The sequence below is a fragment of the Dendrobates tinctorius genome, unplaced genomic scaffold, assembly GCF_039654945.1.
Source record: "Dendrobates tinctorius isolate UK_male_01 unplaced genomic scaffold, ASM3965494v1 ptg000150l, whole genome shotgun sequence".
In the NCBI taxonomy this organism is placed as follows: domain Eukaryota; kingdom Metazoa; phylum Chordata; class Amphibia; order Anura; family Dendrobatidae; genus Dendrobates; species Dendrobates tinctorius.
The window spans coordinates 11,473,777-11,499,097 of NW_027361817.1; the positions used below are offsets into that span (position 1 = coordinate 11,473,777).

At 44.0% G+C, this 25,321-nt stretch overlaps 1 protein-coding gene across 3 annotated transcripts in view; it reads right to left on the reverse strand.

The window, feature by feature from the left end:
* Positions 1-25,321, reverse strand: part of HECW2 (HECT, C2 and WW domain containing E3 ubiquitin protein ligase 2) — a 395,637-nt gene that overhangs the window by 80,377 nt on the left and 289,939 nt on the right. For all 3 annotated transcript variants that reach the window (XM_073546703.1, XM_073546704.1, XM_073546705.1), the window contains exons 14-19: positions 23,911-24,035; positions 21,776-21,961; positions 19,951-20,085; positions 18,089-18,191; positions 7,729-7,825; positions 7,147-7,230 (exon numbers count right to left, since the gene is read on the reverse strand). In XM_073546703.1, the coding sequence (XP_073402804.1) occupies positions 7,147-7,230; positions 7,729-7,825; positions 18,089-18,191; positions 19,951-20,085; positions 21,776-21,961; positions 23,911-24,035 (730 nt within the window). The remainder of the gene's footprint in view (positions 1-7,146; positions 7,231-7,728; positions 7,826-18,088; positions 18,192-19,950; positions 20,086-21,775; positions 21,962-23,910; positions 24,036-25,321) is intronic.

The following is a 25,321-nucleotide window of genomic DNA, read 5'->3' on the forward strand; positions in this document are numbered from 1 at the left end:
GGGTTAATTAACTATTAGAACGCAATACCGACCATGCTCTTAGTCACTAGAGTCTAACCCGGACACTTCACATTTTTTTTTTAATTTTTTTTTTTATGACTTTGCATTTTCAGATTTAAAACTTATGCTTTGTTTTGTCTTTTTGTAGTTTGATCCATCAATACTCAGTACCCTCTAACATCTAATGCTTATGAGTTTATTGCCTTGATCCTACAGGTAACTATATATATATATATATATATATATATTTTATTCTCCATTGATTCATAGCGCGAGTATCATTTTGTTTAAATTGATTATTTTCACCCCTGGTGGTGTGGGGGTTCCTTACTCGCTGCTGAATCAACTCTGCACACTAGCACCATTGGTATATTGTATATATATTTATATTTTATCCTTTAGTTTATCACCACATTCCAGTAGGCTGCTGTGTGCATATTTATATTGTATACACATATACTGTATATATATTTACTATTTATATTCTATTGCTTTGACATAAGAATATGGGCAACCTTTGGGAAGATAGAAAGGATCGCATCAATTACATCCAAACTTTTTTTTAATATGGGCAATCAAACGGTTCCTAAAACTACTTCTAAAAATATGATCACTGTGAAGGAATCACTTAAACGGCTAGAACAAGTATTATTGAAGGAAATGAGGGATCTTTGGGAAGTGGTTACTTTGGAAAGGTACTTGGCATATGACTGCATCCCGAAGGGTTTATTAATCCAAAAAAATCTCTCCGGTGATATAGGAGATGAGGTAACCCTTATGGAATGGGAAATCCTACTTAAAGATCTCTCCAAACAGGCTGTTTCCTTTATTATCAGCAAAAGGAAAAAACAGCTTTTGGCCAGTAAGAATGAGATCTCTAAATTATTTCAAGTTATTGATCCCTTTAAAGATCATCCTGAGATTAGGAAATTATCAAGTAGTATTAAAAACCGCTTAAGTATCAAAGCAAAAGAAATTATTGAAAAGAAAAAACGTAAATTTGGCAGAGATGCAATTCCGAATTATGAATCTCGACACCAAGAAGATGATCAAGAGTTCGAGCTCGTCGATCAGACCGGTGATAGTCAATTATTAGTTAATATTTCTAAAGAGGAATTCTCTATACATCCATCTCCGATAAGCGCAGGCTCACCTAATCATACGAGTCAACCTGAGACTAGTTCTGTCCTCCAACCCCCTGGCTCTCCTTTACAGAATATAGAGCCTCATACTATTACCAGTATTATTACTAATAATCGGTTTGGTGTTTTAAATACAATAACTGAATCACCAAGATCTGTATCACCAGAACCGCAAACTAGCTCGGGTATAAGATCTCAGAGAGGTAGTACTACTAGCAACAAACGACCACAAAACAATCGGAAAACTATCAATTCGTTTTTCCATTAAACCAAAGAAAAACCGCATTAGGGGCAGTAGGGGGGAGAAACTCGCCCAAAAAAAGAAGAAACGTAAGGAAGTAATAGACCATGATCAAAAAATCTTTAATCTTAGCAAACACGAACTCACTGACAGTGAATTATCTCTATTGGGGAAAGGGTTAAAATTTGCACCAGCAGCTAAATTTAATAAATTTCAAGCCTTTATTGGCATTAAGCAGTTTATGCGAAAATTAGCTCTTAAAAAATATTTTAGCAAAAAGCCCCAAGGAGGTAGTGATGTATTGGTGGATCCTGAACATCCATCTAAGTTTACTTCTTTGCGCCCTAAATCGAAATTTAACCCATTAAATGAGTATTCTGATGCATTTGAATCATTTAAAAAAAAATGTGATTTACGATCTAAGGAAGGTCAGTAACAAAAAATGTTCTACCTTTAAACATAACCTGTCCAGTAGGGAACGGAATGCTATTCGGGTATTACAACAAAAGAAAGACATAGTTATCCGCCCTGCGGATAAAGGGGGTAGTATTGTTATTATGGATTACTCTAAAGCCCCCGTTACACACTGCGATATCGCTAGCAATATCGCTGCAAAGTCACCGATTTTGTGACGTTGCAGCGATATTGGTAGCGATATCGCTGCATGTGATACTTACCTCCGACCGGCTCCCCCGCTGGTAATCGCTGATCGCGCGAGAAGCTGCTTGACCATTTCTCGTCGTCAGTTTCCTGCGGTGCTTCCTGCTGTGACGACGAGCGACGCGTGGAGCCGGGCGGGAGGACGCAGGATCGCCGCGTCTGACAGGTAAGTAGCGATCCCCGTACCCAGCGATGTCGCTGGTGAGATCTGCCTGAGTGGCAGCTCACTAGCGACCACCCAGCGATGCACCAGCGATCCTGACTGCGTCATATCGCTAGTCGGGATCGCTGGTGCATCGCTAGGTGTAACGGTACCCTAACTATAATATGGAAGCTCTTCGTCTTTTGGGCGATAAACGAACATATAAGATAATGAAAGATGACCCCTCTGATAAATTCGTGAATGAGCTTAAAGATCTGTTAACAAGAGGGTTAAATAATGGAGTAATCAATAAACAGGAGTTTGATTATATTTACACTCCCTCACCCAGAATTGCAGTTTTTTACCATATACCGAAGATCCACAAAGATCAGAACAATCCGCCGGGGCGTCCTATTATCTCTGGGATTGGTAATTTGACTTGGAATTTATCCCATTATGTGGATTGTCACCTTCAGAAAATAGTGTCTAGCCTTCCATCTTATTTAAAGGACAGCAAACATATTCTACAGGTTTTAAAAGAAATACAGTGGCGTGACCACTATATTTTAGGTACGTTAGATATTACCTCTTTGTATACAGTTATCCAGCATGACAAGGGAACGGAGGCAATGACTCATTTTTTGAGTCAATCGCAGTTATTTACTCCAGAGAAGGTAGATTTTATCAGGGAATGTGCTCTTTTTATTCTTTCACATAATTATTTTAGGTATGAGGAGAACTACTACACCCAGCGGTGGGGTACAGCCATGGGCACCAGATTCGCGCCGGGTTATGCTAAACTGTATGTGGGCAAGTGGGAGGAGCTCCACATTAATCGGGACGGCGGCCTGTGCGCGGGTCTGGTCCTGTGGCTGCGCTTCATTGATGATGTCTTTTTCATCTGGGAGGGAGGTGTTTCTTCTCTTCAACAGTTTTTAAATAACATTAATAAAAATGAGTTTTATTTACATTTCACTGCTACCACTAGCAAGCTCGGTGTACATTTTTTGGACCTCAATATTTTTGTTGACTGTGGCAAAATTCAAACTTGCACTTATAATAAACCCACTGATTCAAATAGCTATATCTCAATGACTAGTTGCCATCTCCCAAGATGGCTGCTTAATGTTCCACGCAGCCAAGTCATGAGAGCACATCGTAATTGCTCCAGCCCCACATAGTATGACCGCGAGGCAAATACTCTTACCAAAAAATTTTTGGATAAAGGGTATGATTATCAGCATTTAAAAGATACCCAAGTCAAGGTGAAAGAGATTCCTCGGGGTCAACTACTGTGTACTAACCAATTAATAGAGGAAAAGGACCCTAAAGAAATCGAGCAGATAACTATACCAATCATTACACAATATAATTCAAATATTCACTTATTCAAAAAAATTGTTAATAAACATTGGGATCTTCTAAAAGAAGATGAGATAATTGGAGAAAAATTATCCCAACATCCGCGATTTGTGTTTAAAAAGGCTAGAAATTTAGCCAATATTATTGCCCCTACAGTACGGAACTCTATTTTTCCAAGTGTTACTTTGGGTCCTTTTAAGGAATCCGTAAAAGGCTTTTTTTTCCTTGTAAAAAGTGCAAGGTGTGTAAAACACTCAATCCTACTAAACAGCAGAGTATAATTTCAAATGATAATATACAATTTCCAATAACAGATTTCATTACATGCACTACTCAAGGCGTTATTTATGTTATAGAATGTCCGTGCAGAAAAATGTATGTGGGACGCACTAAGCGGCCACTTAATAAGCGTATAGGGGAACATCTTCGCAATATAAGATCTAAGTCTGACAATCATCCTCTATCTAGACATTTTTCCTCTGTTCACAAGGGGTCTCTGCGGGGTATTAAAATAATGGGTATCAAAAAGGTCCATAAACACTGGCGCAATGGGGATTTTATTAAATTAATGTCAAAAGAAGAAACCAGGTGGATTTTTGAATTGGACACTTTAAAACCGAGAGGACTTAATAATGAGGTGCAACTGTTTGCTTTTGATTAACATCATCTGTTTGTACTAGCTATTCATTGCTGAGCCAAGGGTATTTAACCCCACTGAGTGCATGATGAGCCATCCCTGAGGAAGGAATCCGTGCTATTCCGAAACTAGTTGGAATTTTGGCTCAAGCAGCACTCTTGTTATCAGACAAAACGTGATTGCGCGCCTCTCGTGATCTGGATTATCATCGCAGGTCCTGCCAGATTCACACCACGCTGACCGCGAGTGTCTACAATCTATAATGCGGCTGGTATGCTGACCGCCGTTGGACTGTGTCTACTTTGGTGAGCGATCATTTGTGTTCTTTTCCCTGCTCTCACCCCATTCACGCGGGATCTATCACCATCAGAGAATTATCGGACGTTTGCCAGCACCTGGAGCCTGTTACCGGCCGGAACAGAGCTCGGTGTTTTATTTTAATTTATTTTTTTCTACTGATTGAGAGACTTCCTAAACGATTAGCAAGTATATGCCGCTGGCTTCTACCGCTCAAAAGCAAAAGTCCGCTCACAGCGGTGAATCTACTGTTTAAAAGTCTGTTCACATTAGTGAACCACCGGGCGTTTCTCACTGCACTCCTATTCAGAGGTAATAGTCACAGTGGGGGAATGTGCAAGGTACATATATAGCACTTTATGGTTCCCCCAGTGTGTTTGTTTCTGTTTTTATTTATGTCTGCATAGCTAGTTTTTATCTACTAATTGAGAGACTTCCTAAATGATTAGCAAGTATATGCCACTGGCTTCTATTGCTTAATAGTCCGCTCACAGCGGTGAATCTACTGCTTAAACGTCTGTTCACATTAGTGAACCACCGGGCGTTTCTCACTGCACTCCTATTCAGAGGTAATAGTCACAGTGGGGGTATGTGCAAGGTACATATATAGCACTTTATGGTTCCCCCAGTGTGTTTGTATCTGTTTTTATTTATGTCTGTATAGTCATATGGTAGGTGTTTTTAATTAACTATTAGAACGCAATACCGACCATGCTCTTAGTCACTAGAGTCTAACCCGGAAACTTCACAGTTTTTTTTTTTTTATGACTTTGCATTTTCAGATTTAAAACTTATGCTTTGTTTTGTCTTTTTGTAGTTTGATCCATCAATACTCAGTACCCTCTAACATCTAATGCTTATGAGTTTATTGCCTTGATCCTACAGGTAACTAATATACTTATATATATTTATATTTTACAAAATGGAGAAATGTCTGCACACAAAGTTTCTGGTTTCTAACATTCCTCCCAACTTCAGGGCACTCTCTTGCAGTCAGTAATGTTACATTTTATGACGCTGGCTGCATCAGTGTAATCTAAGGGAGCAATGAGTCAGATAATGCATTCATGTATTCTAAAGTTATCTAGCACTGTGGAACATGAAGAACCATTCCCACTGGATAAAGAGTAATGCTGATCAGATTACTTGTTCTGCGTTGTGCCTGCAATGAACTTCTGGAGTGAGTTTGCTGCACTGAAAGTAAAGGGGCTGAATAATATTGCACGCCCCACCTTTTCAGTTTTTGAATTTCCACAAAAATTTAAAATAACCAATAAATTTTGTTCAACTTCACAATTGTGTCCCACTTGTTGTTGATTCTCCACCAAAAATGTACATTTGGTATCTTTATATTTTACGCATGATATGTGGGGAAAGGTTGAAAAGTTCCAGGGGGCAGAATACTTTTGCAAGGCACTGATATGTATTCCACTATCCATTACTATGCACATTCAAAAATATTAAAATTTGAGAGTCCTCAGTGGTTGATACGGTTTAATGGTTAACTGAACAGATGGTAACACATTGCAAGCTTTACAGACTACTCAGGTCTCTTCATAAGGAGTAGAACACCACAAAATCTGGAGAGTCACATATTTATACACAAAAGGACAAAAGAATAAGGCAATAGATAAGACAAGTGATGTGAAGCATCATTAAAGGAGAGGGATAACAGCTGTGGTTATAAAAATTGGGGCAGTTCATAGGTAAGGAGTGTGAAATTTTTATGGTATTTTCATTGAGGTCTGGTCCAGGGTTGTGATGCCTGAAAATGTACCAAATGTCCAGCTGGGGGTCTGTATCTGGGTGACACAGGGCAAAAACTTAAAACAAAGACGAGTTCTCATAGCCATATAATAAAAAAAAAAAAACTAGGTTTACCTGTGGCCAAACATTTTTGTATTCCTGATAACAGTACCATAGAAATGAAATTGCTGATATGGAAAGGTATCTTCATATCCCAGAGAGATGGAAGATTGTGGGAATACAAACTTATGACATCCTTTGACAAACTCAATGCAAGAATGAATGTGTTGCATGGATTTATGTCTTTTTGCATCATTTAACGAATGTGCTCCTCAGACCTCGTGGGGGCATCACAACCAAGGACCAGACATCAATCACAGGACAATAAAACTTTCACACTCCTTATCTCTGAACTGTTACAATATTTACAGCTGCAATGGTTTCTCCTTCTCCCATAATGATAGTTCTGCTTCAAGTCACCTGTCTTATCTACTGCCTTATTCTTTTGTCCTGTTGTGTATAAATATGTGACTCTTCAGATTCTGTGTCATTCCTTGCCTGATGAAGAGACCTGAGTAGTCTGGAAAGCTGCTATTTGTTACCATCTTTTCAGTTAGCCATTAAAAGGAATCAACCACTGAGGAATCTCAAACCTTAATATTTTCCTACCTACTGGCTAACACGGTATAAAGATATATTTTGCCTAATGCACATTTAAAAAAATTCAAAATTGTTGCTCTCTGTAGGACATTGATGTTCCTGACAATATTTTACACAAGGCCAAATGGCATTCAGCTTTGACATTAGTGTTAATGGCACAACCTGAAGTATGTTAACCAAGTATAGAATGATTGAAATAAATTATATAGCAGAATGCAAAAATAACTTTAAAAAAATCCTTATACAATGGAAGCCATACCTTAGCAGAATAACCAGATCTGCATCACCGGAGAGACGGACTAATCCTGAGGGCCCTTCTGCTCGAATAAACTGTATCTTTTCCCTATATTAAAAATAGACTTCACATCAATATGTTACCACATCATATTTTAATAATAAAAAAATCTTTAATTTATATAGCACCAACATATTCTGTAGCGCTTTTCAATTCAGAAGACACATGTACAGTCAAGGGCATGAAATGTGTGGTTTATTGCTAAATAAAGGAATCACATTTTGCCTACTTCACACTCTCCACAAGGAGAAACTTTTTTTTTTTAGGCCCCATGTCGGGCAGCCTCTCATCCAGCCAAACCAGTTCTCTTGCTTTGCACTTATGGGGGGGCAAACATCCTGAAACACAAGTTTGCAAATTGAGTTTTTAGTTTGGCTTCTTATTTGAAACTTAGGCTTTAGTCTAGAACAAGAATCTGGCTAGACAGACTGCTGTACCCCTCAGCAGCAGAATGGTTGTGTTGTCAGTGGCTGCTGTGAAATGGATATACTATACAAACAGACCGCTTTATGATATTTGCTATTAAAAAGACAACCAATTTACTACCTGAGTGCGTGATTCCTGCAGAGCTCATGCTGACGCTCCTGTAGAATTTCAAAGATGTTTGGTTGACGCAAAAAAGCAACAATTTTCTCATTGTATCCTATATATGAGACAAAAATTAAAGAGAAAAGGAGGGTGGTCATAATGATTTAGTGTAAGGGAATCTGTCTCCAGGTTTTTGCCACCTAATGTGAGAGCAGCATAATGTAGAGGTAGAGGTTCTGATTACAGTGATGTATCAGTTCTGTCATGTACACCATGTTTGTCATGTCCGCCATGTCTGTCATGCCGCAAGATGCCTGGAGCAGTGTGCACGTGCGCCTTACCTCATGGCTGCACGCTGTTGCTGGGTAATCATCCGTCTCTGTCTGACTCTGCAATCCGCTGTATTCCTGGAAACCACTGATCATGTGACCCTTCCTATGTTCCAGTCCTGCTCTGATTCTGCAATCCGCTGTATTCCTGGAAAACCCTGATCATGTGACCTTTCCTATGTTCCAGCCCTGCTCTGGTTCTGCAATCCGCTGTATTCCTGTAGTACTGGTGCTATGGTGCTATATCAGACCGCCCCTCCCTATGGTCAGGGCCTTATTATTGAGTTGCTTCCCTGCATGGCTGTTTGGTCTGCTCGGTCGCTCCCTGTATTCTGTGTCCCTGCACTCTGCCCTGTCGTGCATCTCTGCACACGCTCTGTACTTGTACTCTGCCTCTTGTCTCGTGCCATGTCTTGTGTTGTCTCTCATGCCATGTTTGTCCTTGCCTTGTAGTACTTCTGCTGTTCTCTGCCTTAGCCTGTTTTCGCCATGTTGTGTCCTTGCTCTGTCTTGCCATGTCTGGTCTTTGCTATTCTGAGCCTTGTAGTACATCTCATGTTTCTTGTCTCAGCCTGGTTTTCCAGACTCTGTCCTATTGTGCTCTCTTGCACATTTCCACGCTAGTCTCAAGGTGCTCCCTTGACCCGGCTCTGGGCTTCAGCCTACGCTCCGCTGCTAGCCCTCGCTCTGACCCTGCTCTGTGCTTCTGCCTAGGTTCCGTTCCTTGCTTTGTCCTCTCCTTTCCCTGTCTGGTTTTCCCTTCCCCTCGTCTTGTTGTTTCAGTACCGACCTGTTGGTCGCGTCACACAAGACAGTGTCACATGTCATCTTGTTGTTTCAGTACTGACCTGTTGGTTGTGTCACACAGGACAGGCATACGTGACAGATTGCCCCTTGCCCGCCTTCTGTGCCTTAGTCGTGCCACGTGCTTGTGTCTCAGCCGTGTGCACTGGCCAGTGAGGCGTGTCTCCTTCCTGGAACCCTGGCGTGGCTCCTAGCACGCACCCTGCCTGGAACCCTGACGTGGCTCCTAGCACGCACCCTGCCTGGAACCCTGGTGTGGCTCCTAGCACGCACCCTGCCTCGAACCCTGGCGTGGCTCCTAGCACGCACCCTGCCTCGAACCCTGGTGTGGCTCCTAGCACGCACCCTGCCTCGAACCCTGGCGTGGCTCCTAGCACGCACCCTGCCTCGAACCCTTGCGTTGCTCCTAGCACGCACCCTGCCTCGAACCCTGGCGTGGTTCCTAGCACGCACCCTGCCTGACCCTGGCGTGCCCCTCTGCACGTGCAGGACCCTGTCTTGCATGTTGAACCTGACCCTGGTGTGCCCCTTGGCACGCACAGGACTCTGCCTTGCACCTCGTGCCTTGGCGTGTCTCTACACACGCACCCTGTCTTGTTTGTTGAACTCTGAACCCTGGCGTGTCCCCTACACACGCACCTTCCTTGCACCTTGCTTTGAACCCTGGCGTGTCCCCTACACACGCATCTTGCCTTGCACCTTGCTTTGAACCCTGGCATGTCCCCTACACACGCACCCTGCCATGCACCTTGTCCTGGACCCTGGTGTGCCCCTAGCACGCATCCTGCCTTGGACCTCGGTGTGTTCCCTAACACGCACCATGTCTGGAGATCTGTCGTGCCTCCTTGCCTGAACCCTGGTTTGCCTGCCGGATGCCCGGAACCTGGTGATCGCTGCCAGAGATCTTAAGCCTGATGGCTGCGGCCTGATGTCCGGAGCTGATGTCCGCAGCCTGATGCCCTGATCATGTCGATCGTTGCCAGCTGTCCGGAGTCTGATGCCATTGTGCCTTTGCCTGTACCCAGGCATGCCACCTGGCACGTACCATGCTATGGACCTTTGCGTGCCCACGCACTGAATGTTATCCTGAAGTTGTCTTAATGAAGATACCTTGAACTTACGTCTTGTCTTGCTTCCTGCTCGTCCTTGTCGTCAGACAGCAGTCGTGGTGGCTCAACCCTTGGTCTTGCCCCTGACACTCCCTGTATAGGGGGTGGTTTCTCACAAGGTCAGCTCGACCTCGGTGGGTGGGTTCCACGACCCAGAGGGTCCACTCAAAAAATCGGCTCAGAAGAAGCTGAGTCCATCACACTGGGCTGCTTGTTTTATCAGCAAGAGATAAACCAGAGGACTAGCTAGTCCTCCATATTCGTGAGCCCTGGATAAAGAAACAGTGTACACAGATGGCTGCCAATCAGTGGTGTAAGTGGGGTTATACAGGGCTCAGCATTCAGAGAACTGCTAGATCACTGGAATCAGGGTCTCTGGCTCTACATTTTCGTGATCTCAGATGGAGTAGCAAATTACCCGTTAACAGACTTCTTTTAATAATATAAGGCCCATATGGACAAATTTGAAAACATTTGAGGTTTGCTGCTCGTCACCGAGGATTTTATGTTGTCAGCACATGCAGTGCAGCTACTAATATAAGTCAATTTCAGAAACTTATGAAGTCAAGTGATTTTCTGGTTATGTCACTGATTTCAGCTGACATTTATCTCATGTCATAGTAACATAGTAACATAGTTAGTAAGGCCGAAAAAAGACATTAGTCCATCCAGTTCAGCCTATAAAATTCCGTCAGAATAAATCCCCAGATCTACGTCCTTCTAAAGAACCTAATCACTGTAAGAGACAATATTGTTACGCTCCAGGAAGACATCCAGGCCTCTCTTGAACCCTTCCACTGAGTTCGCCATCACCACCTCCTCAGGCAGGGAATTCCAGATTCTCACTGCCCTAACTGTAAAGAATCCTCTTCTATGTTGGTGGAAAAACCTTTTCTCCTCCAGACGCAGAGAATGCCCCCTTGTGACCGTCACCTTCCTTGGTGTAAACATATCCTCGGAGAGATATTTGTATTGTCCCCTTATATACTTATACATGGTTATTAGATCGCCCCTCAGTCGTCTTTTTTCTAGACTAAATAATCCTAATTTTGCTAATCTCTCTGGGTATTGTAGTTCGCCCATCCCCTTTATTAATTTTGTTGCCCTCCTTTGTACCCGCTCTAGTTCCATTATATCCTTCCTGAGCACCGGTGCCCAAAACTGTACACAGTACTCCATGTGCGGTCTAACCAGGGATTTGTACAGAGGCAGTATAATGCTCTAATCATGTGTATCCAGACCTCTTCTAACGCACCCCATGATCCTGTTTGCCTTGGCAGCCACTGCCTGGCACTGACTGCTCCAGGTAAGTTTATCATTAACTAGGATCCCCAAGTCCTTCTCCATGTCAGATTTACCCATCTTCACTTTTGCCAGCACAGACACTGCAGTATGCAATATGGCTGCCCTATATATAGGCACATTGCAAAGTGTGAGCACTCCAATCATTTTCCCAGTAAGGAGATAACTTATCTTTCTAGCTACACCCAGAAAATAACGAAGGACAAAACATTATGGCAGGCCATAGGCCATCTCTGCACAATAATTTGCAACTTTTTTTTATTCTGCTTCTTTGGACAGTGCTTAGCAGAAAGGGAGACCCGTTTATTAGAATTCCTACCAGAAAATACTAGATAAAACTAGTGATATAGTGCAAATATATACCAGGCCATTACTGGCGTAGATTTGTCTTCATGGCACATGGACGGCCAGAGACTCACCTAAATTTAATAAGAAGCATTCCTCCTAACCCCTCTGTGACAATGTAAAGTAAAATTACATGGCATGGGGCGTGGCCTGAGCGGCATGTGAGGAGGACGTGTGCCCGCTGAGCTCCCGCATATTCCTGCTTTATTCAGCCGTTTCGTCCCCACAGCACGGCTAGTATAACCCCTGGAGGCTGCACCGGAGTCGGTGGACACCGCGGGGCACCGGAGATTGCCGCTTCACCCCAGGATATGGGGAAAAGAGGTCAGAGAAGGGTGGCAGGAGAGGCTGGAGCGGGGAGCCAAGATGGCGCCGCCGCCTCAGCGCGCGCTTTGGAGGAGGCCGCAGAAGACAGCGCGGCTAGGAACAGGGCAGTGGCGGCCAGGCTGCAGCGCTTTGCCCGCACGGCTGAGGCAGAACAGGAGTCTCTCCAGGAATCTGATTTGGACCAGGAGACTGTGGCAGAGGACATGAGCCCGGGAATGGGGGAGGAGGAGGAGGCTGCCCATGCCAGAGAGCAGGGGGGGGAAGGGAGCTGAGCCTAGTTGGAGTGGTCTGGTGGAAAGAAATAAACAACACCTCACAGCCTTGCAATTACAAGTTCCAGAGGAGCCCACCAACAAAGATGTAATGCTGGCAGTGGTGCATTGTGGGACTGCGATCTCACATGTCCTGACGCAACTGGGCTTTCTGCAGGAGTCCATGCAGACTGTGCGACATGACCTGCACAGTGTTAGAGACAGAACAAGCCAGCTGGAAAAGCGTATGGGTGCTGTGGAGAATTCTGCCTCTGACTCAGGACAGCATTGTACAGAGCTCAAGAAGGATATGGCAGCTGTCTGGGCTAAAACTGATGACCTTGAAAATAGATCCAGACGGAATAATGTTCGTATTGTGGGCATGCCAGAGCGTTGTGAGGGAAAGAATCCTACTGCCTTCATTGAAACATGGCTTAAAGAAACAGTAGGTGAGGACAATCTAACACACCTGTATGCAGTGGAAAGAGCACACAGAGTCCCGACTCGGCCCCCCCTCCCTGGTCATCCACCAAGACCTGTGCTGGCTAAAATCCTTCATTACAGGGACAGAGACGCTATCCTTAGATACTCGAGAGAACACCCTGACCTTATAATGGAGGGATCCAGAGTCTCCATTTACCCGGACTTTTCGCCGGAAGTTCAGAAGATGAGAGCGAAGTTCATAGACATCAAGAAGCGTCTGAGAGCCTGCGGCGTCAAGTACTCCATGTTTTTCCCGGCTAAATTGCGTGTTGAGGCCTGGAATAAAAGCCACTTTTTTCTGGACCCCAGGGAAGCCGTGGACTGGTTGGACCTTAACGAGCGACAATTGAGGAAGGAGAGGGAGGAGCAGGAATGTGGCCGATGGTTTCTCGACTTGCTTAGCTGTTATGGAGTCATGCGGTTGGAGTCTGCGGTCCTGATGCAATGGACTGCCTAAGAAGTTATATTTCTATCTATTCTTTTATTATTCTGTTATATGCTGTTCTTTTTTTTAAGAATTTGTGGTCCTTGTGGGGCCTTAATCTGAATATGGATAAGGGACAATGCAAAGTGCTGTGGGGTTGTATCCTGTCAAATGCGGGTAGTGAACAGGAATTGAAGCGCCTGCTGAATGGGGTGGAAGGGTTCGACAGTACCCTTACTTGTTGCACCCTTGGTTCAGCCCAAGGAATTGTTGGAGGGTGTTTTTTGGGGGGAGGGGGGAGGGATTGGGTTCAAAATGTCCTTTGGCATGCTTGTACATTTCAATATTGGCTATGGTACGGCCGGGGGGGAGATGGTAGGCAATATGCTATGGTACGATAATGGCTGATCTTAAGATACTTAGTTGGAATATCAGGGGGTTGAAGTCGCCAGTAAAACGACAGGCCATATTCTCCTTCATAGCGGACCAGAAGCCGGCGGTTGTTTGTTTGCAGGAGACGCATCTCACACAGGAGACGCTGGGAATCCTGGATAAGAGATGGGTACAGGCGGGCTTTCACTCTACTCATTCCCAATACTCTAGGAGGGTTAGTATATTGATTCACTCCAGGACTCAATTTAAGTGCCACCGAGTGGTGGTGGACACAGAGGGGCAATTCGTCCTTTTATCTTGTACAATCTTTTCCATCCCACTGGTTTTGACGTCTATATATGTACCTCCGCCTTATAGCAGTAGAGTTATCTATAAAGTTCTGGCCATTCTGAGAGATTTTCCGGGGGTTCCGCATTTGGTGGTGGGAGATTTTAATAATATTCTGGATTCACACTGGGACAGGGGTAGCCATGAACCTCTGAGGCTGGGAGGTAATCTTACGCCATTTGGGGTTCTCGTGCGGGAGATAGCTTTGACCGACTTGTGGAGATGCCGTAACCCTGGCGTCCGTCAATTCTCGTGCTTCTCCTCTACTCACTCTTCCCTGTCTCGCATTGATCTGGCCCTGGGTGATGATCTTATGCTGGGTAAAACTTTAGAGGTTAAATATTTGGCGCGAACGGTATCTGATCACTCGCCTGTTTCAGTCATGCTTAGGGGGGGTGGGAACGGGAGGAATGATAGACCTCTCTGGCGTCTTAACCCATTTTGGCTGCAGCTAATCGATAAGAATGGCGGCTTTATCCCTGAGTTGCAGGAATATCTTAATCTTAATAGAGGCTCGGCTTCTGTTGGGATCGTCTGGGAGGCCTTAAAGGCATACTTAAGGGGAATCTTCATACAAGAGATTTCTAAAATAAAGACAGCCTCCAGGGCAAAATCACAACTTACATTTAGGGAACTGGAGGATGCGGAAAGGGCCCTTGCAACGCAGAGCACACCTGCCACTCGGAAGCGACTGGGGGAGGCGCAGTCAAAGGTGACCAAACAGACATTAGAGGCGGCGGCGCAAAAACGGCTGTTTCAATCTACTCAGTATTTTGAGAGTGCGGAAAGTGTGGGGCATTTGCTTTCTGTCGTGACATCGGCACAGAGAGGGTCGGCGGTTATAGCGGGTCTTCAAGATGTGAATGGGCGACTGCTCACTGACGCACCGGGGATTTTAAAAATTCTAGAGATATTTTATGCTGACTTGTATTCCTCACATGCTAGGGCCCCGACAGAGGATGTTGTTTCCTTTTTGGAGGCTGCCAATCTCCCAAGGTTGACTCCTGAGGACAGACGCTCTCTAGATAGACCTCTAGGTCTGGACGAGTTGGAGGAGGCTCTGGGAACCATGTCCAATGGTAAGGCTCCTGGGGTAGATGGGTTGCCAGCTGAGGTATACAAGCGGTATAGAACGGTATTGCTCCCTGCTCTATTGACAGTGTTTAATGATAGTCTGGAGCGGGGTGTTCTCCCACCGTCTATGCGAGAAGCTGTCATTGCCGTGCTGTTGAAAAAGGATAAAGACCCAACTCTGCCTGCGTTGTATAGGCCCATCTCCCTGTTGACGCTAGACATTAAACTTTTAGCGAAGGTCCTGGCCATTCGACTCTCAAAGGTAGTAGCTGTGTTAATACACCCTGACCAGACGGGGTTTATGCCCAACAAATCGACGGCTATGAATATTAGGAGATTATATCTGAATATGCAGGTGAGGCCTGATAATGCCGGGAAGAGGGTGGTTCTGTCCCTAGACGCCGCTAAGGCATTTGATAGTGTGGAGTGGGACTATTTATGGGCGACGCTTCACTGTATGGGCTTTGGCCCGGGCTTTATTGGCTGGATCAAGCTCTTGTACTCGGAGCCGAGTGCTCGGCTGAGGGCTAATGGTCAGTTGTCTGACCCTTTTTCACTTCATAGAGGAACAAGGCAGGGATGCCCGTTATCCCCGCTGCTGTTTGCTCTCGCGGTGGAGCCGTTGGCCTCGAGGATAAGATCGGATGCTGGCATAGAGGGATTCCGGTATGGGGAGCATGAGGAGAAGGTAGCATTATATGCGGACGACCTGTTATTATTTTTAGCGGACGCGGACAGATCATTACAAAACACGATGACACTTCTTGGGGCGTTTGGGGAGGTCTCGGGTCTGGTTATTAACTGGGAGAAGTCTGCGCTCCTCCCACTGGACTCAAGCTTCTGCGATGTGGTAGGTGTGCCGGTTGCAACGTCCCTTCAATATTTGGGCATAAAAATATCCAATAAGCTGACAGATTATGAGAGTCTAAATCTTGTCCCGTTGTTGGACAGGATCAAACAGAAGGTTAAGGCCTGGGCAAAGTTACACCTCTCTGTAGTGGGAAGAGTGAATCTGCTGAAGATGGTAGTTATGCCGCAACTCTTATATGTCCTTCATAATTCCCCTGTCTGGCTTCCTCAGAACAGGTTTCATAAAATTAATATGATTTTTAGAGAGCTCGTTTGGCTGAAACAAGGCGCGAGAATTAAACTTGAACACTTGCAAAAACCTAAGGATGAGGGGGGACTTGCGTTGCCCAACCCATGGCTTTATTTTTTGTCTTCCCAGTGCCAGCATGTAGCAGGAGGGATGGAGGGCGAGTTGGCGGATTTGGTGAGAGGTCAGAAGATCCTTCAATTTTTAGTGGGACGGGGATCACTGGTGTCGAGTCTGGAGTCGGGTAGATTTTGATCTCTTGCATCCAGGTTTCCTACGGTGCTTCTAATGGTGAGCGTATGGGATAAGCTGAGGCAGCTGAGAGGAATACGCGGTCTTACAAAGTACTCCCCCATATGGGACAATCAGCATTTGCCATGTATGAAAACGCCCAGAGGCTTTGCTCACTGGAGGCGGATTGGCATATGGTGGGTGTCGCAGCTGGTGGAGGGAGGGGTTTTTAAAACTTTCGAGCAACTGGGACGGGAATTTCCCCTCCAACGCTCTATGTTTTATCAATATTTGCAGCTGCGTCACGCGTATATGGTGCAGAGCAAAAAAGTTGACCTAACCATACACCATGACATCCTTATTCATAGGCTCGGTATGCAAGGGTCCACCAGAGGACTGATTTCAATGGTGTATGGTGGCTTACTTGGACAGGTCCTGTCAAGGCATCCTATTGGCGCACTGATAAAGTGGGAACAACAGCTGGGTACGATATCAGTGGAGCAGTGGGACTCGATTCTACAGATGATTCCCAGATTGTCTCTTAGTGAGCCTGGCCGCCTGTCTCAGCTATATGTCCTCTATTGGACATACAGGTCTCCCGAATGGTTGTTTAATAGAGGGATGCGGTCGGATTCAAGGTGCCCCAAGTGCACAACAGATAATGCGGACATTTTACACATGATGTGGACATGTTCTTGCCTGCAGATATTTTGGATCGTGGTCCTTGGCCATATACACTTGGTCACGGGACAGGATATTCCCAGGGACCCCATGATTTGTGTTCTGGGTTATGTTGATGAGGTGGGAGGGGATCAATATCTTAAAATTGCTGTGGCCAGAATGTTATTTGTGGCCCGAAAGCTGATAGCTTATCACTGGATTTCTGACAAAATCCCCTCAAGAAAAGAATATATTAATAGGTTGAACCAAATATTATATAGGGAAAAGTCTGTGTATCTTAGGAGAGGTGTGCCGCATATTTTTGGGAAAATATGGGAGGGATGGTTGAAGATTCCCAGCCTGGCAGCCTCGAATCTTCTGGATTAGTGGGTGGGCTTTGGAGGTGGTCTCCTGTCGGTTGTTTCTTGCCTTTTCTCAAGTGATTTGGCTGTGTGATACAATTGGGTTTATTCGCTATGTACCAGTCCATGCCATCGGACAAGGGGAGGGGGGTGTTATGGGGGAAGGGAATGTTTGATAACATGTTGTAAGTTGTACATGCCTGTCATTTCCAAAACTTTTAATAAAAACTATCTGATTAAAAAAAAATTACATGGCATGGTTGCAACGGGTGTATGAAGTGGGTTCAGGTACTGAGCCCGCAACATACCAGGCAGATGCCGGCTGTGCCACACAGCTAGCTTCTGCCTGTAACAGGAGTGTCTGGAGCCTGCAAATGATCGCTGCTGCTTAACTTAAATGCCGCAGTCAATCACTGACACCAGTGCCCATTACACTGCGATCGGAGGGGGCTGATGGGCTAACAAGGAAAACATGATAACAAGCAACCCTAAAAAAAGTGATGCCTGATGATTAAACATTTTTTTTTTTTTTTAGAAAAAAGCATTTATTTTACTAGTATTTATGATGACTATAATTAGTACTATTAATGTTGTGCACTTTTAGTCTCGGTGCTCCTGAGAACAGGGATCTGAGTCTGAGGAACCAGCTTCTGCGGTGCCCTGTGTAATATAGAGCAGAAGAGCAGATAATGGACCTCCGCTCCACTCATGGTCTATGGCGCTGTAGGAAATAGCAGAACGCTCTCCTCGGCTTTCTCCAGCTCTGCCATAGACCATGAATGTGACAGGGGAACACATTTTTAGATGGCAAATAACCATTTAACTGTCATCAGTGATTTATATATCGAACACATTACTTACCAACAGGCATCATATCTTGATAATGACTCCTAGTGACTGTGTTAAAAGTGCTAGATGGCCTTGGTAAAACTGGAGGACCTGAATGACGGGCATCTTCTCCAACCTATTAGTGTGAAAAAATGAACAAAAGATAATGAATGAAAAAATATAAAGAAAAATGTTCAAAAGTCAAATTCAAAGAGGACCTGTCATCAGTTCACATGATGAGCATTGCTTTTCTTTAAGTGAACCCATCAGCTAATACTTTCTGCCCAATCCCCGCAGGCTATTGACATATGTTTTTCTATGAAACACCGCAGCATTACAGAGTGAAACATCCCAGGCTGAGATCACACAGCGAGTGACTGAAATACGGGTTGGGCAGCATATACCAGCTGTCAGGTTCACTATAATTACGTCAAACAGTTCTAGAGGTACGGGCATTTTTATATAGCGCCATGATCTTTTCTAAGGGGGTGGCGCTTATGGGGTAATAATGTAATGCAGTCTAAAGACACCCCCCAGAGAATCTGTGAGACACGTCCCCTTGGTAAAAAACAGCATAAAATAAAAAGTTCCATATCTCTGGACGCTTAAAAAAAACCCTGTAATATTCAGGGGGTAGTGGGAATAAAGTAAGAGCAAAAAATGCCATTTTTGACCTGAAAACAAATTTATCAACAGAATAAGCAAGAATCTGTGTATACGGGCATTTTCTGTAGCCAAGGGCAGATGGGTGAGGATGCACCCATCTTCGGTTTGTGAAGACTTTCTTAGGACTGTTTGTATGACTTATCCCTACCATTTAAAAGTAATGATTAATTGTATTTTTTTATTCTGCAGATTTCCTTTCTTGCTGGAGTATTTAATGGATCCCAAGCCACCAACCATGACATGAGCCAGTGGCAGAGCTGATCAAGTTACGACACCTTGTAATGCTGATAGAAGCACTGGCATAGTCGATGAGTGAAATAGAAAAGAAAAAAAATCAGTTTTAGACTGCTTCTATCAGCCTCTAATGGTCCAGAAACAGTCGGAGTCCTAACTGCTCCTGCTGGATTACAGAACAATTAATGCAGCATCAACAAAAGAAGATGCGGTCAACCTGCACCGACTACCAAAGGGAGAAGGCAATACAATATCGGTGTGCACACCTGTGTATAAGGTGAGATCTAGTCTATCGAAAACCAATCTTGACCCAGACAAACAAGTTGACCCCTCTACTGAGACCCCAAGTGTACCGCTGTAGTCTGCAGGACATCCTGGAAGCCGCTACTCAGTTTAATCCAGAAACGTTAACAACTATACATTAGTCGGTGCAGCCCAAAGATATAAGGGTGCTACATCAGTACAACATATAATGACTGAAGGAGGAGAAGAAAGTAATACAATATTGATCGTCACACCTGTAGATAATATGAAATATATTTTATTGGAAAATTGGAAATCAACAATCCATAAAAACAACTGAGACCCAAAAAGAGATCCACAACACTGACAGTCCAGCATAACTATGCATGTATAAAATTTAGAGAAATAATAAATAGATCCCATATAAAGATATGGGTGACAATATACTGAGGAGTAAAGCCCAAGTATATGAGAAATATAAATGTGAATGCTTACTCTTATAATAGATCTTTGGGCTGTGCAATTACTGCTACTGATATATTTCTAAATGGTAAAAAAGGTCTCCCATGCTGCCGTCTTCTCATAAACCTACGGTAATTGGTTAGAGCTGGTTCTGGATGAAAACTGAATACCGACTTCCAGGGTCTCCTGCAGATGGCAGCTGTACACTTGGGGCCAGCAGTGGAGCAGCTTCTTTGTCTGGGCCCTTCTAACATAAAGGGACCTTTGTATTAGAGGCACACAGGACTTACCTCCCCAGCACTATGGCTGCGCTGCCGAGTTAAATGCTGCCGATGAAGCAATGCACTTGTTGGTCTGCTGCTTTGTAATGGAAGACGTGGGTCAATAAAAGTAGTGCTTCTAGAATTATGATCAACAAAAAAAGGCTGGAAAAAAAAAGAAAAAACTAAAATGAAACACATAACGCAAGCAGATAATTATGAAGATTGTAAAGCTGCAAATACAAAAGGCATAGGCAATGTGTACACTGGCATTGAAGGGCAACGGGCCACGAGGCCTATTGTCTGCTGTGGTAGCCATCATACATGCATCCGGCACTGTATCTTGGCTTCCATAATAAACAGAAGCCACAACCCACATGTGAAGGAGCAAAATCTAGAACTAAAATGTTTTAAAAAAATGTATCATACATTTTTCGATAATCAAAAATATTTGTTTTGCCATCATGGCCACCTAATATCATGGGATATAGGCACGGAAGTTTGGATGTGAGTTCTGAAATCTAAGTAGCAAGTTGGAAAACTAATCTGTAACGCAGATGTTTTGGAATAACTTCACAATGCGTGGAAGCTTTCTGTAATCTCAGTACACGAGAGGCCGGTAAATCAATTTTGTAGGCTAAAGGGGTTTCCTCAATCCGTGGCGCTCAATATTCCTCTGGCTATTTATATCCATGACTAAGAAATCATTTTACATTTTCATAGAATATATTGCGTATTGCGAGGTCTGCCACATCCCACCTCAGCAGGAATCCCAAGAACCTCATTAAGGCCATGTTCATATGTCCAATGGTCATCCATTAAAACTGATGACTATTAGACAGCAATCCGTTGGCAAAAAGTTATGCAGATAAAACTTTTTTATGCGTTTTTAAAAAAAACTGATTTCAGCTGATTTTTAACATTGAAGTCTATGGAAAATGGATCTATTAATAAATAGCCATCTGTTTCTTTCATTTGAAAAGGATCCGTTTTTTTTCTTACTGGATCAGTTTCAAATGAAACAAAACCGACAGCTATTTAATGGATTTGTTTTCCATTGAATTCAAGGTTAAAAAAACAGATTAAGATGAAATCAATAATTTAAAAATGAAGACAAAGCCATACCTGTACAACATTTTTGCCAACAGATTGCTGCTGGATCCATTCTGATGGATAATCATCCACTGGACATGTGAATATAGCCTTACTGCTGTGTTCACAAACTTCTACAGTCCATACTCAGCCAAATGCCTGCTCTAAACCTAAGACATAAGATGGCTGTTATTCAGCCAGGGAAAGGTCGAGCCACTGCTGGATAGCTCTGGTAATACTTCTCTCCCACAGAAAGAAAATACTGTATAGATAAAAGTCAAACAGGCTGAATACCCGATGACCACCTATACCAGGCATCAAGAGACGGTAACACTGACACATACACATTAGACCGATCTGGAGAGTGGCTGCCTGAAATGCCCTATATGAATGGAATGACGCTGAGCATGTGCGACCCCATTCTCCTGGAGACTGTCAATGGAGTAATGGTCGCACATGCTCACTACTGCTCCATTCACAAAGGGAACCCCCATTCTCATTATCCCTGGGAATCTGAAAGGTTGGACCCCCAGAGGTCATACATCTATTGTGTGGGTATACAATATGTGTTTTAATGGGACAAGATTCTTTAGAAGGGTATTCCCATCTGGGACACTTTTGATATATCGACAAAACCTGTGTGATCCATGTGTATTTCAGAAACCGAGCCCCCAACACCTGTTGTCAGGCATGGGCCATAAATGTCCCGGATGGGATACCCCTGTAAATGGCTCTCTCGTTTGGTGACAGTAACGCCTCGTACCTTGCTTTGATGATCATGTTTCATTTCCCAGCCTCTTGGTAACTCCAGTTGTTTATTGGCAAATAAGTTTAAAAATCCCACAAGATCCCGATTATGTTGATAACGCTCAAAATGGTGAGTGTCTCGCCGAACTTTGGTGATCATATGCTTCAAACAAGAGTTATTTGTAAACATGCGGTAGGCACTCTGGGAAAGAAACAGGTGAGAGTAGTCACAAGACAGGCAACAGTACCCTACAGGGGGCCTGTCTGTCACCCCAAAACAAAAATTATGTATACTCATCTAGGGGACTTAGAAGAACCATACAGTTATATTACATATGTAAATCAAGGGGCTTTGTGCACCGTTCCACCCCCCTCAATTACCATGATCCACCGATCCACTATGATGCTTGATAGCAAGGAGAAGGAAAGCTGCCTGTATGGAATCAGCAGCCCTGCACACACTGACACTGCAGGAGCTTCCACAGCGTCAGTGTGTGGGGTCACCCTCTGACCCCCTGTACTGTCCGCATTGGCCACTTGTTACACAGAATCATACTGTATCTGCCGGAGGACAATGGTGGCAAGAAAGGGAGATGAGGGCACACACACTGACACTGCAGGAGCTTCCACAACATCAGTGTGAGGGGTCACCCTCTGATCCCCCCTGCAATGTCTGCATGAGGGCACACACACTGACACTGCACTGCAGAAGCTTCCTCAACGTTAGTGTGAGGGGTCACCCTCTGATCCCCTGTACTGTCTGCATGAGGGTGCACACACTGACACTGCAGGAGCTTCCACAACATCAGTGTGAGGGGTCACCCTCTGATCCCCTGCACTGTCTGCATGAGGGCACACACACTGACACTGCAGAAGCTTCCTCAACGTTAGTGTGAGGGGTCACCCTCTGATCCCCTGTACTGTCTGCATGAGGGCACACACACTGACACTGCACTGCAGAAGCTTCCTCAACGTTAGTGTGAGGGGGTCACCCTCTGATCCCCTGTACTGTCTGCATGAGGGTACACACACTGACACTGCAAGAGCTTCCACAACATCAGTGTGAGGAGTCACCCTCTGATCCCCTGCACTGTCTGCATGAGGGCACACACACTGACACTGCAGAAGCTTCCTCAACATTAGTGTGAGGGGTCACCGTCTGATCCCCTGTACTGTCTGCATGAGGGCACACACACTGACACTGCAGGAGCTTCCACAACTTCAGTGTGGGGTCACCCTCTGATCCCCTGTACGGTCTGCAGTGGCCACTTGTTACACAGAATCACACTGTATCTGCCGGAGGACAAAAGTGTTGAGAGAGGGAGATGAGGGCACACACACGGACACTGTGTGCACTTGACTGCACGTTCTGACGATGCTGAAGCCATCTCCCTCTCCTATCAGCGCCGGCCACCAGCTGCTCCATTGCCTATGACAATCATTCAGAAGTCATCTGTCATTGTTCTAGTTGTGATAAGTACTTCACCCACTATCTTTACTGGTGGGGTGTAATCTAATTCACACTGGTCACACATGATCTAGACATAGCATAGGGTAGATGCACACCATCACTGGCACATCCACATCGTTTTTGAGGTAGAAGATGATTTAGGAAAACATCTTTTTACTGAAGAAGTCTATTGTCTTTTTCTCCTCTTTAGTTGAGTTTGTGGCAGTTTTTTTTTTCTATTTTACGGTGTCTTGAAGCAGATAAAAGCGGTGAGAAAAGACTGAACACATGCACAGAAAGTTATTTTAACACTGCATTGTATATGTTCATTCTTAACACTTTTGCAGGTGGGCTTCAGGCAGAATTCCCCTGAAAAAATGTTGTGTGCATATACACTAAAAGTCTGATCTCTTTGTAGTCTGTGACCATTGAGACACGTGTCTGCATAGGAGCTGTGGACACAAAACGGTGGGATATTTTCAATCAACACTTTTATCCAACTTGTTTCTATTTTTTTATGTTAGACGCACTGAGGCAAAACAATAGGATTTAAGAAGTTTGCAAACATTATAAATTACACAAAGTTCTGTAGCTGAAAAGTCGGAATGAAAAAACCCAATACACTGACGGTGACAGACTGTGTAACACTACGTACAATATTGCATCATCAAACAAGTATAAAGATCATTGTATCTACTTACAGGGTTTGAATGCAAAACTGTAAAGAACTCTGGACTAGTCAGAAATTTCACAGGAGGGGAATTAAGCAACAGACTGAGCCGGGACCTTGAGGTAGAATGAGGCAGTGCATTCTCCCTGCGGAAATCTGAAAAACACAGCATGAAAGTGGTTTTCTAATTTAGCAGCCCCAATGTAGTGTCCTAGTCATGTATCCATATGTGTAATGCACCCCTGGGCATAGTCAGTGTGTGCCACCGGGGGGAGCTATAATTCCACAGAACTTACATTTCTAGAGATATTTGTACCATCAGCAGTGCAGCTCCTCACACATTTACCTAGAAAAACATTTATCCAGTCTTTTTTTATATTTTCAAACTCAAAGAGAACAAGCCATGTCACATATTATATCAAAGGCGCTTCTCATGAATATGAAAAAGCTGCAAATTTGCTCAAACTGACAGAAAAATAATTTTAAAGTTGTCTTCCTGTCCTGTGCCACCATGCCCCATCGGAGTTAGGCATAACCAAGACCTTGAAGAGGTCCAATGGGTGGGGGCATCTTCTGGGACCAGCACCAATCAGAACAGAGCACTCTCATCCCCGTTAAATTGGCGTGTCAGTGCTCATGCTCAACCGATGCTCCGTTCATTACCTATGGGTCTGCCGAGTGCTGCACTTCTTTCCGGCAGCCCCACAGAGAATGAATGGAGCGGTGGTTGGGCATCTGACTAGCTGTTCAATTTTGAAAAGGGGATGAAAGTTCCCAATTCTGCTAATCAGTGCGTGCGAATCCCCTAACAATCCTTTGGAGAGGTGATAAGCTCTTTTCACAGGACAATGCCTTTAAGATTTCCCAGTGCTAAGCCTGAAACGAGAAAATATTTTTTAGAAAAACTTTAGAAGAATTTATTTTTCGTAACTTACAGCCAGTTTGGCAAATAAATTCTTTACAGCCCCTTTAAGACCATATAATGTATTCTGCTGGATATGCTGATTACTGGAATTCATATCAAAGGATAACTAGTCTTAAAAATCAATATAAACGGTCATGCTTTATCACGGCATTATTGGCATATACACACGTGCTCAAAACTGTTGGTACCTCTCGTGTAATGACAGAAAAACCCACAATGGTGACAGAAATAACTCGACTCTGACAAATGTAATAATGAATCAAAAATCTATGAAAATGACAAATGAACAAATAATGAAAGTCAGGCATTGCTTTTCAACCATGTTTCCACAGAATTTAAAAAAAAATAAAACTCATGAAATAAGCCTGGACAGAAATGATGGTACCCTTAACTTAATATTTTGTTGCACATACTTTTGAGGCAATCAAACAATTCCTGCAACTGTCAATGAGACTGCTGCACTTCTTGACAGGTATTTTGGCCCACTCCTCAAGAGCAAACTGCTCCAGTTATCTCG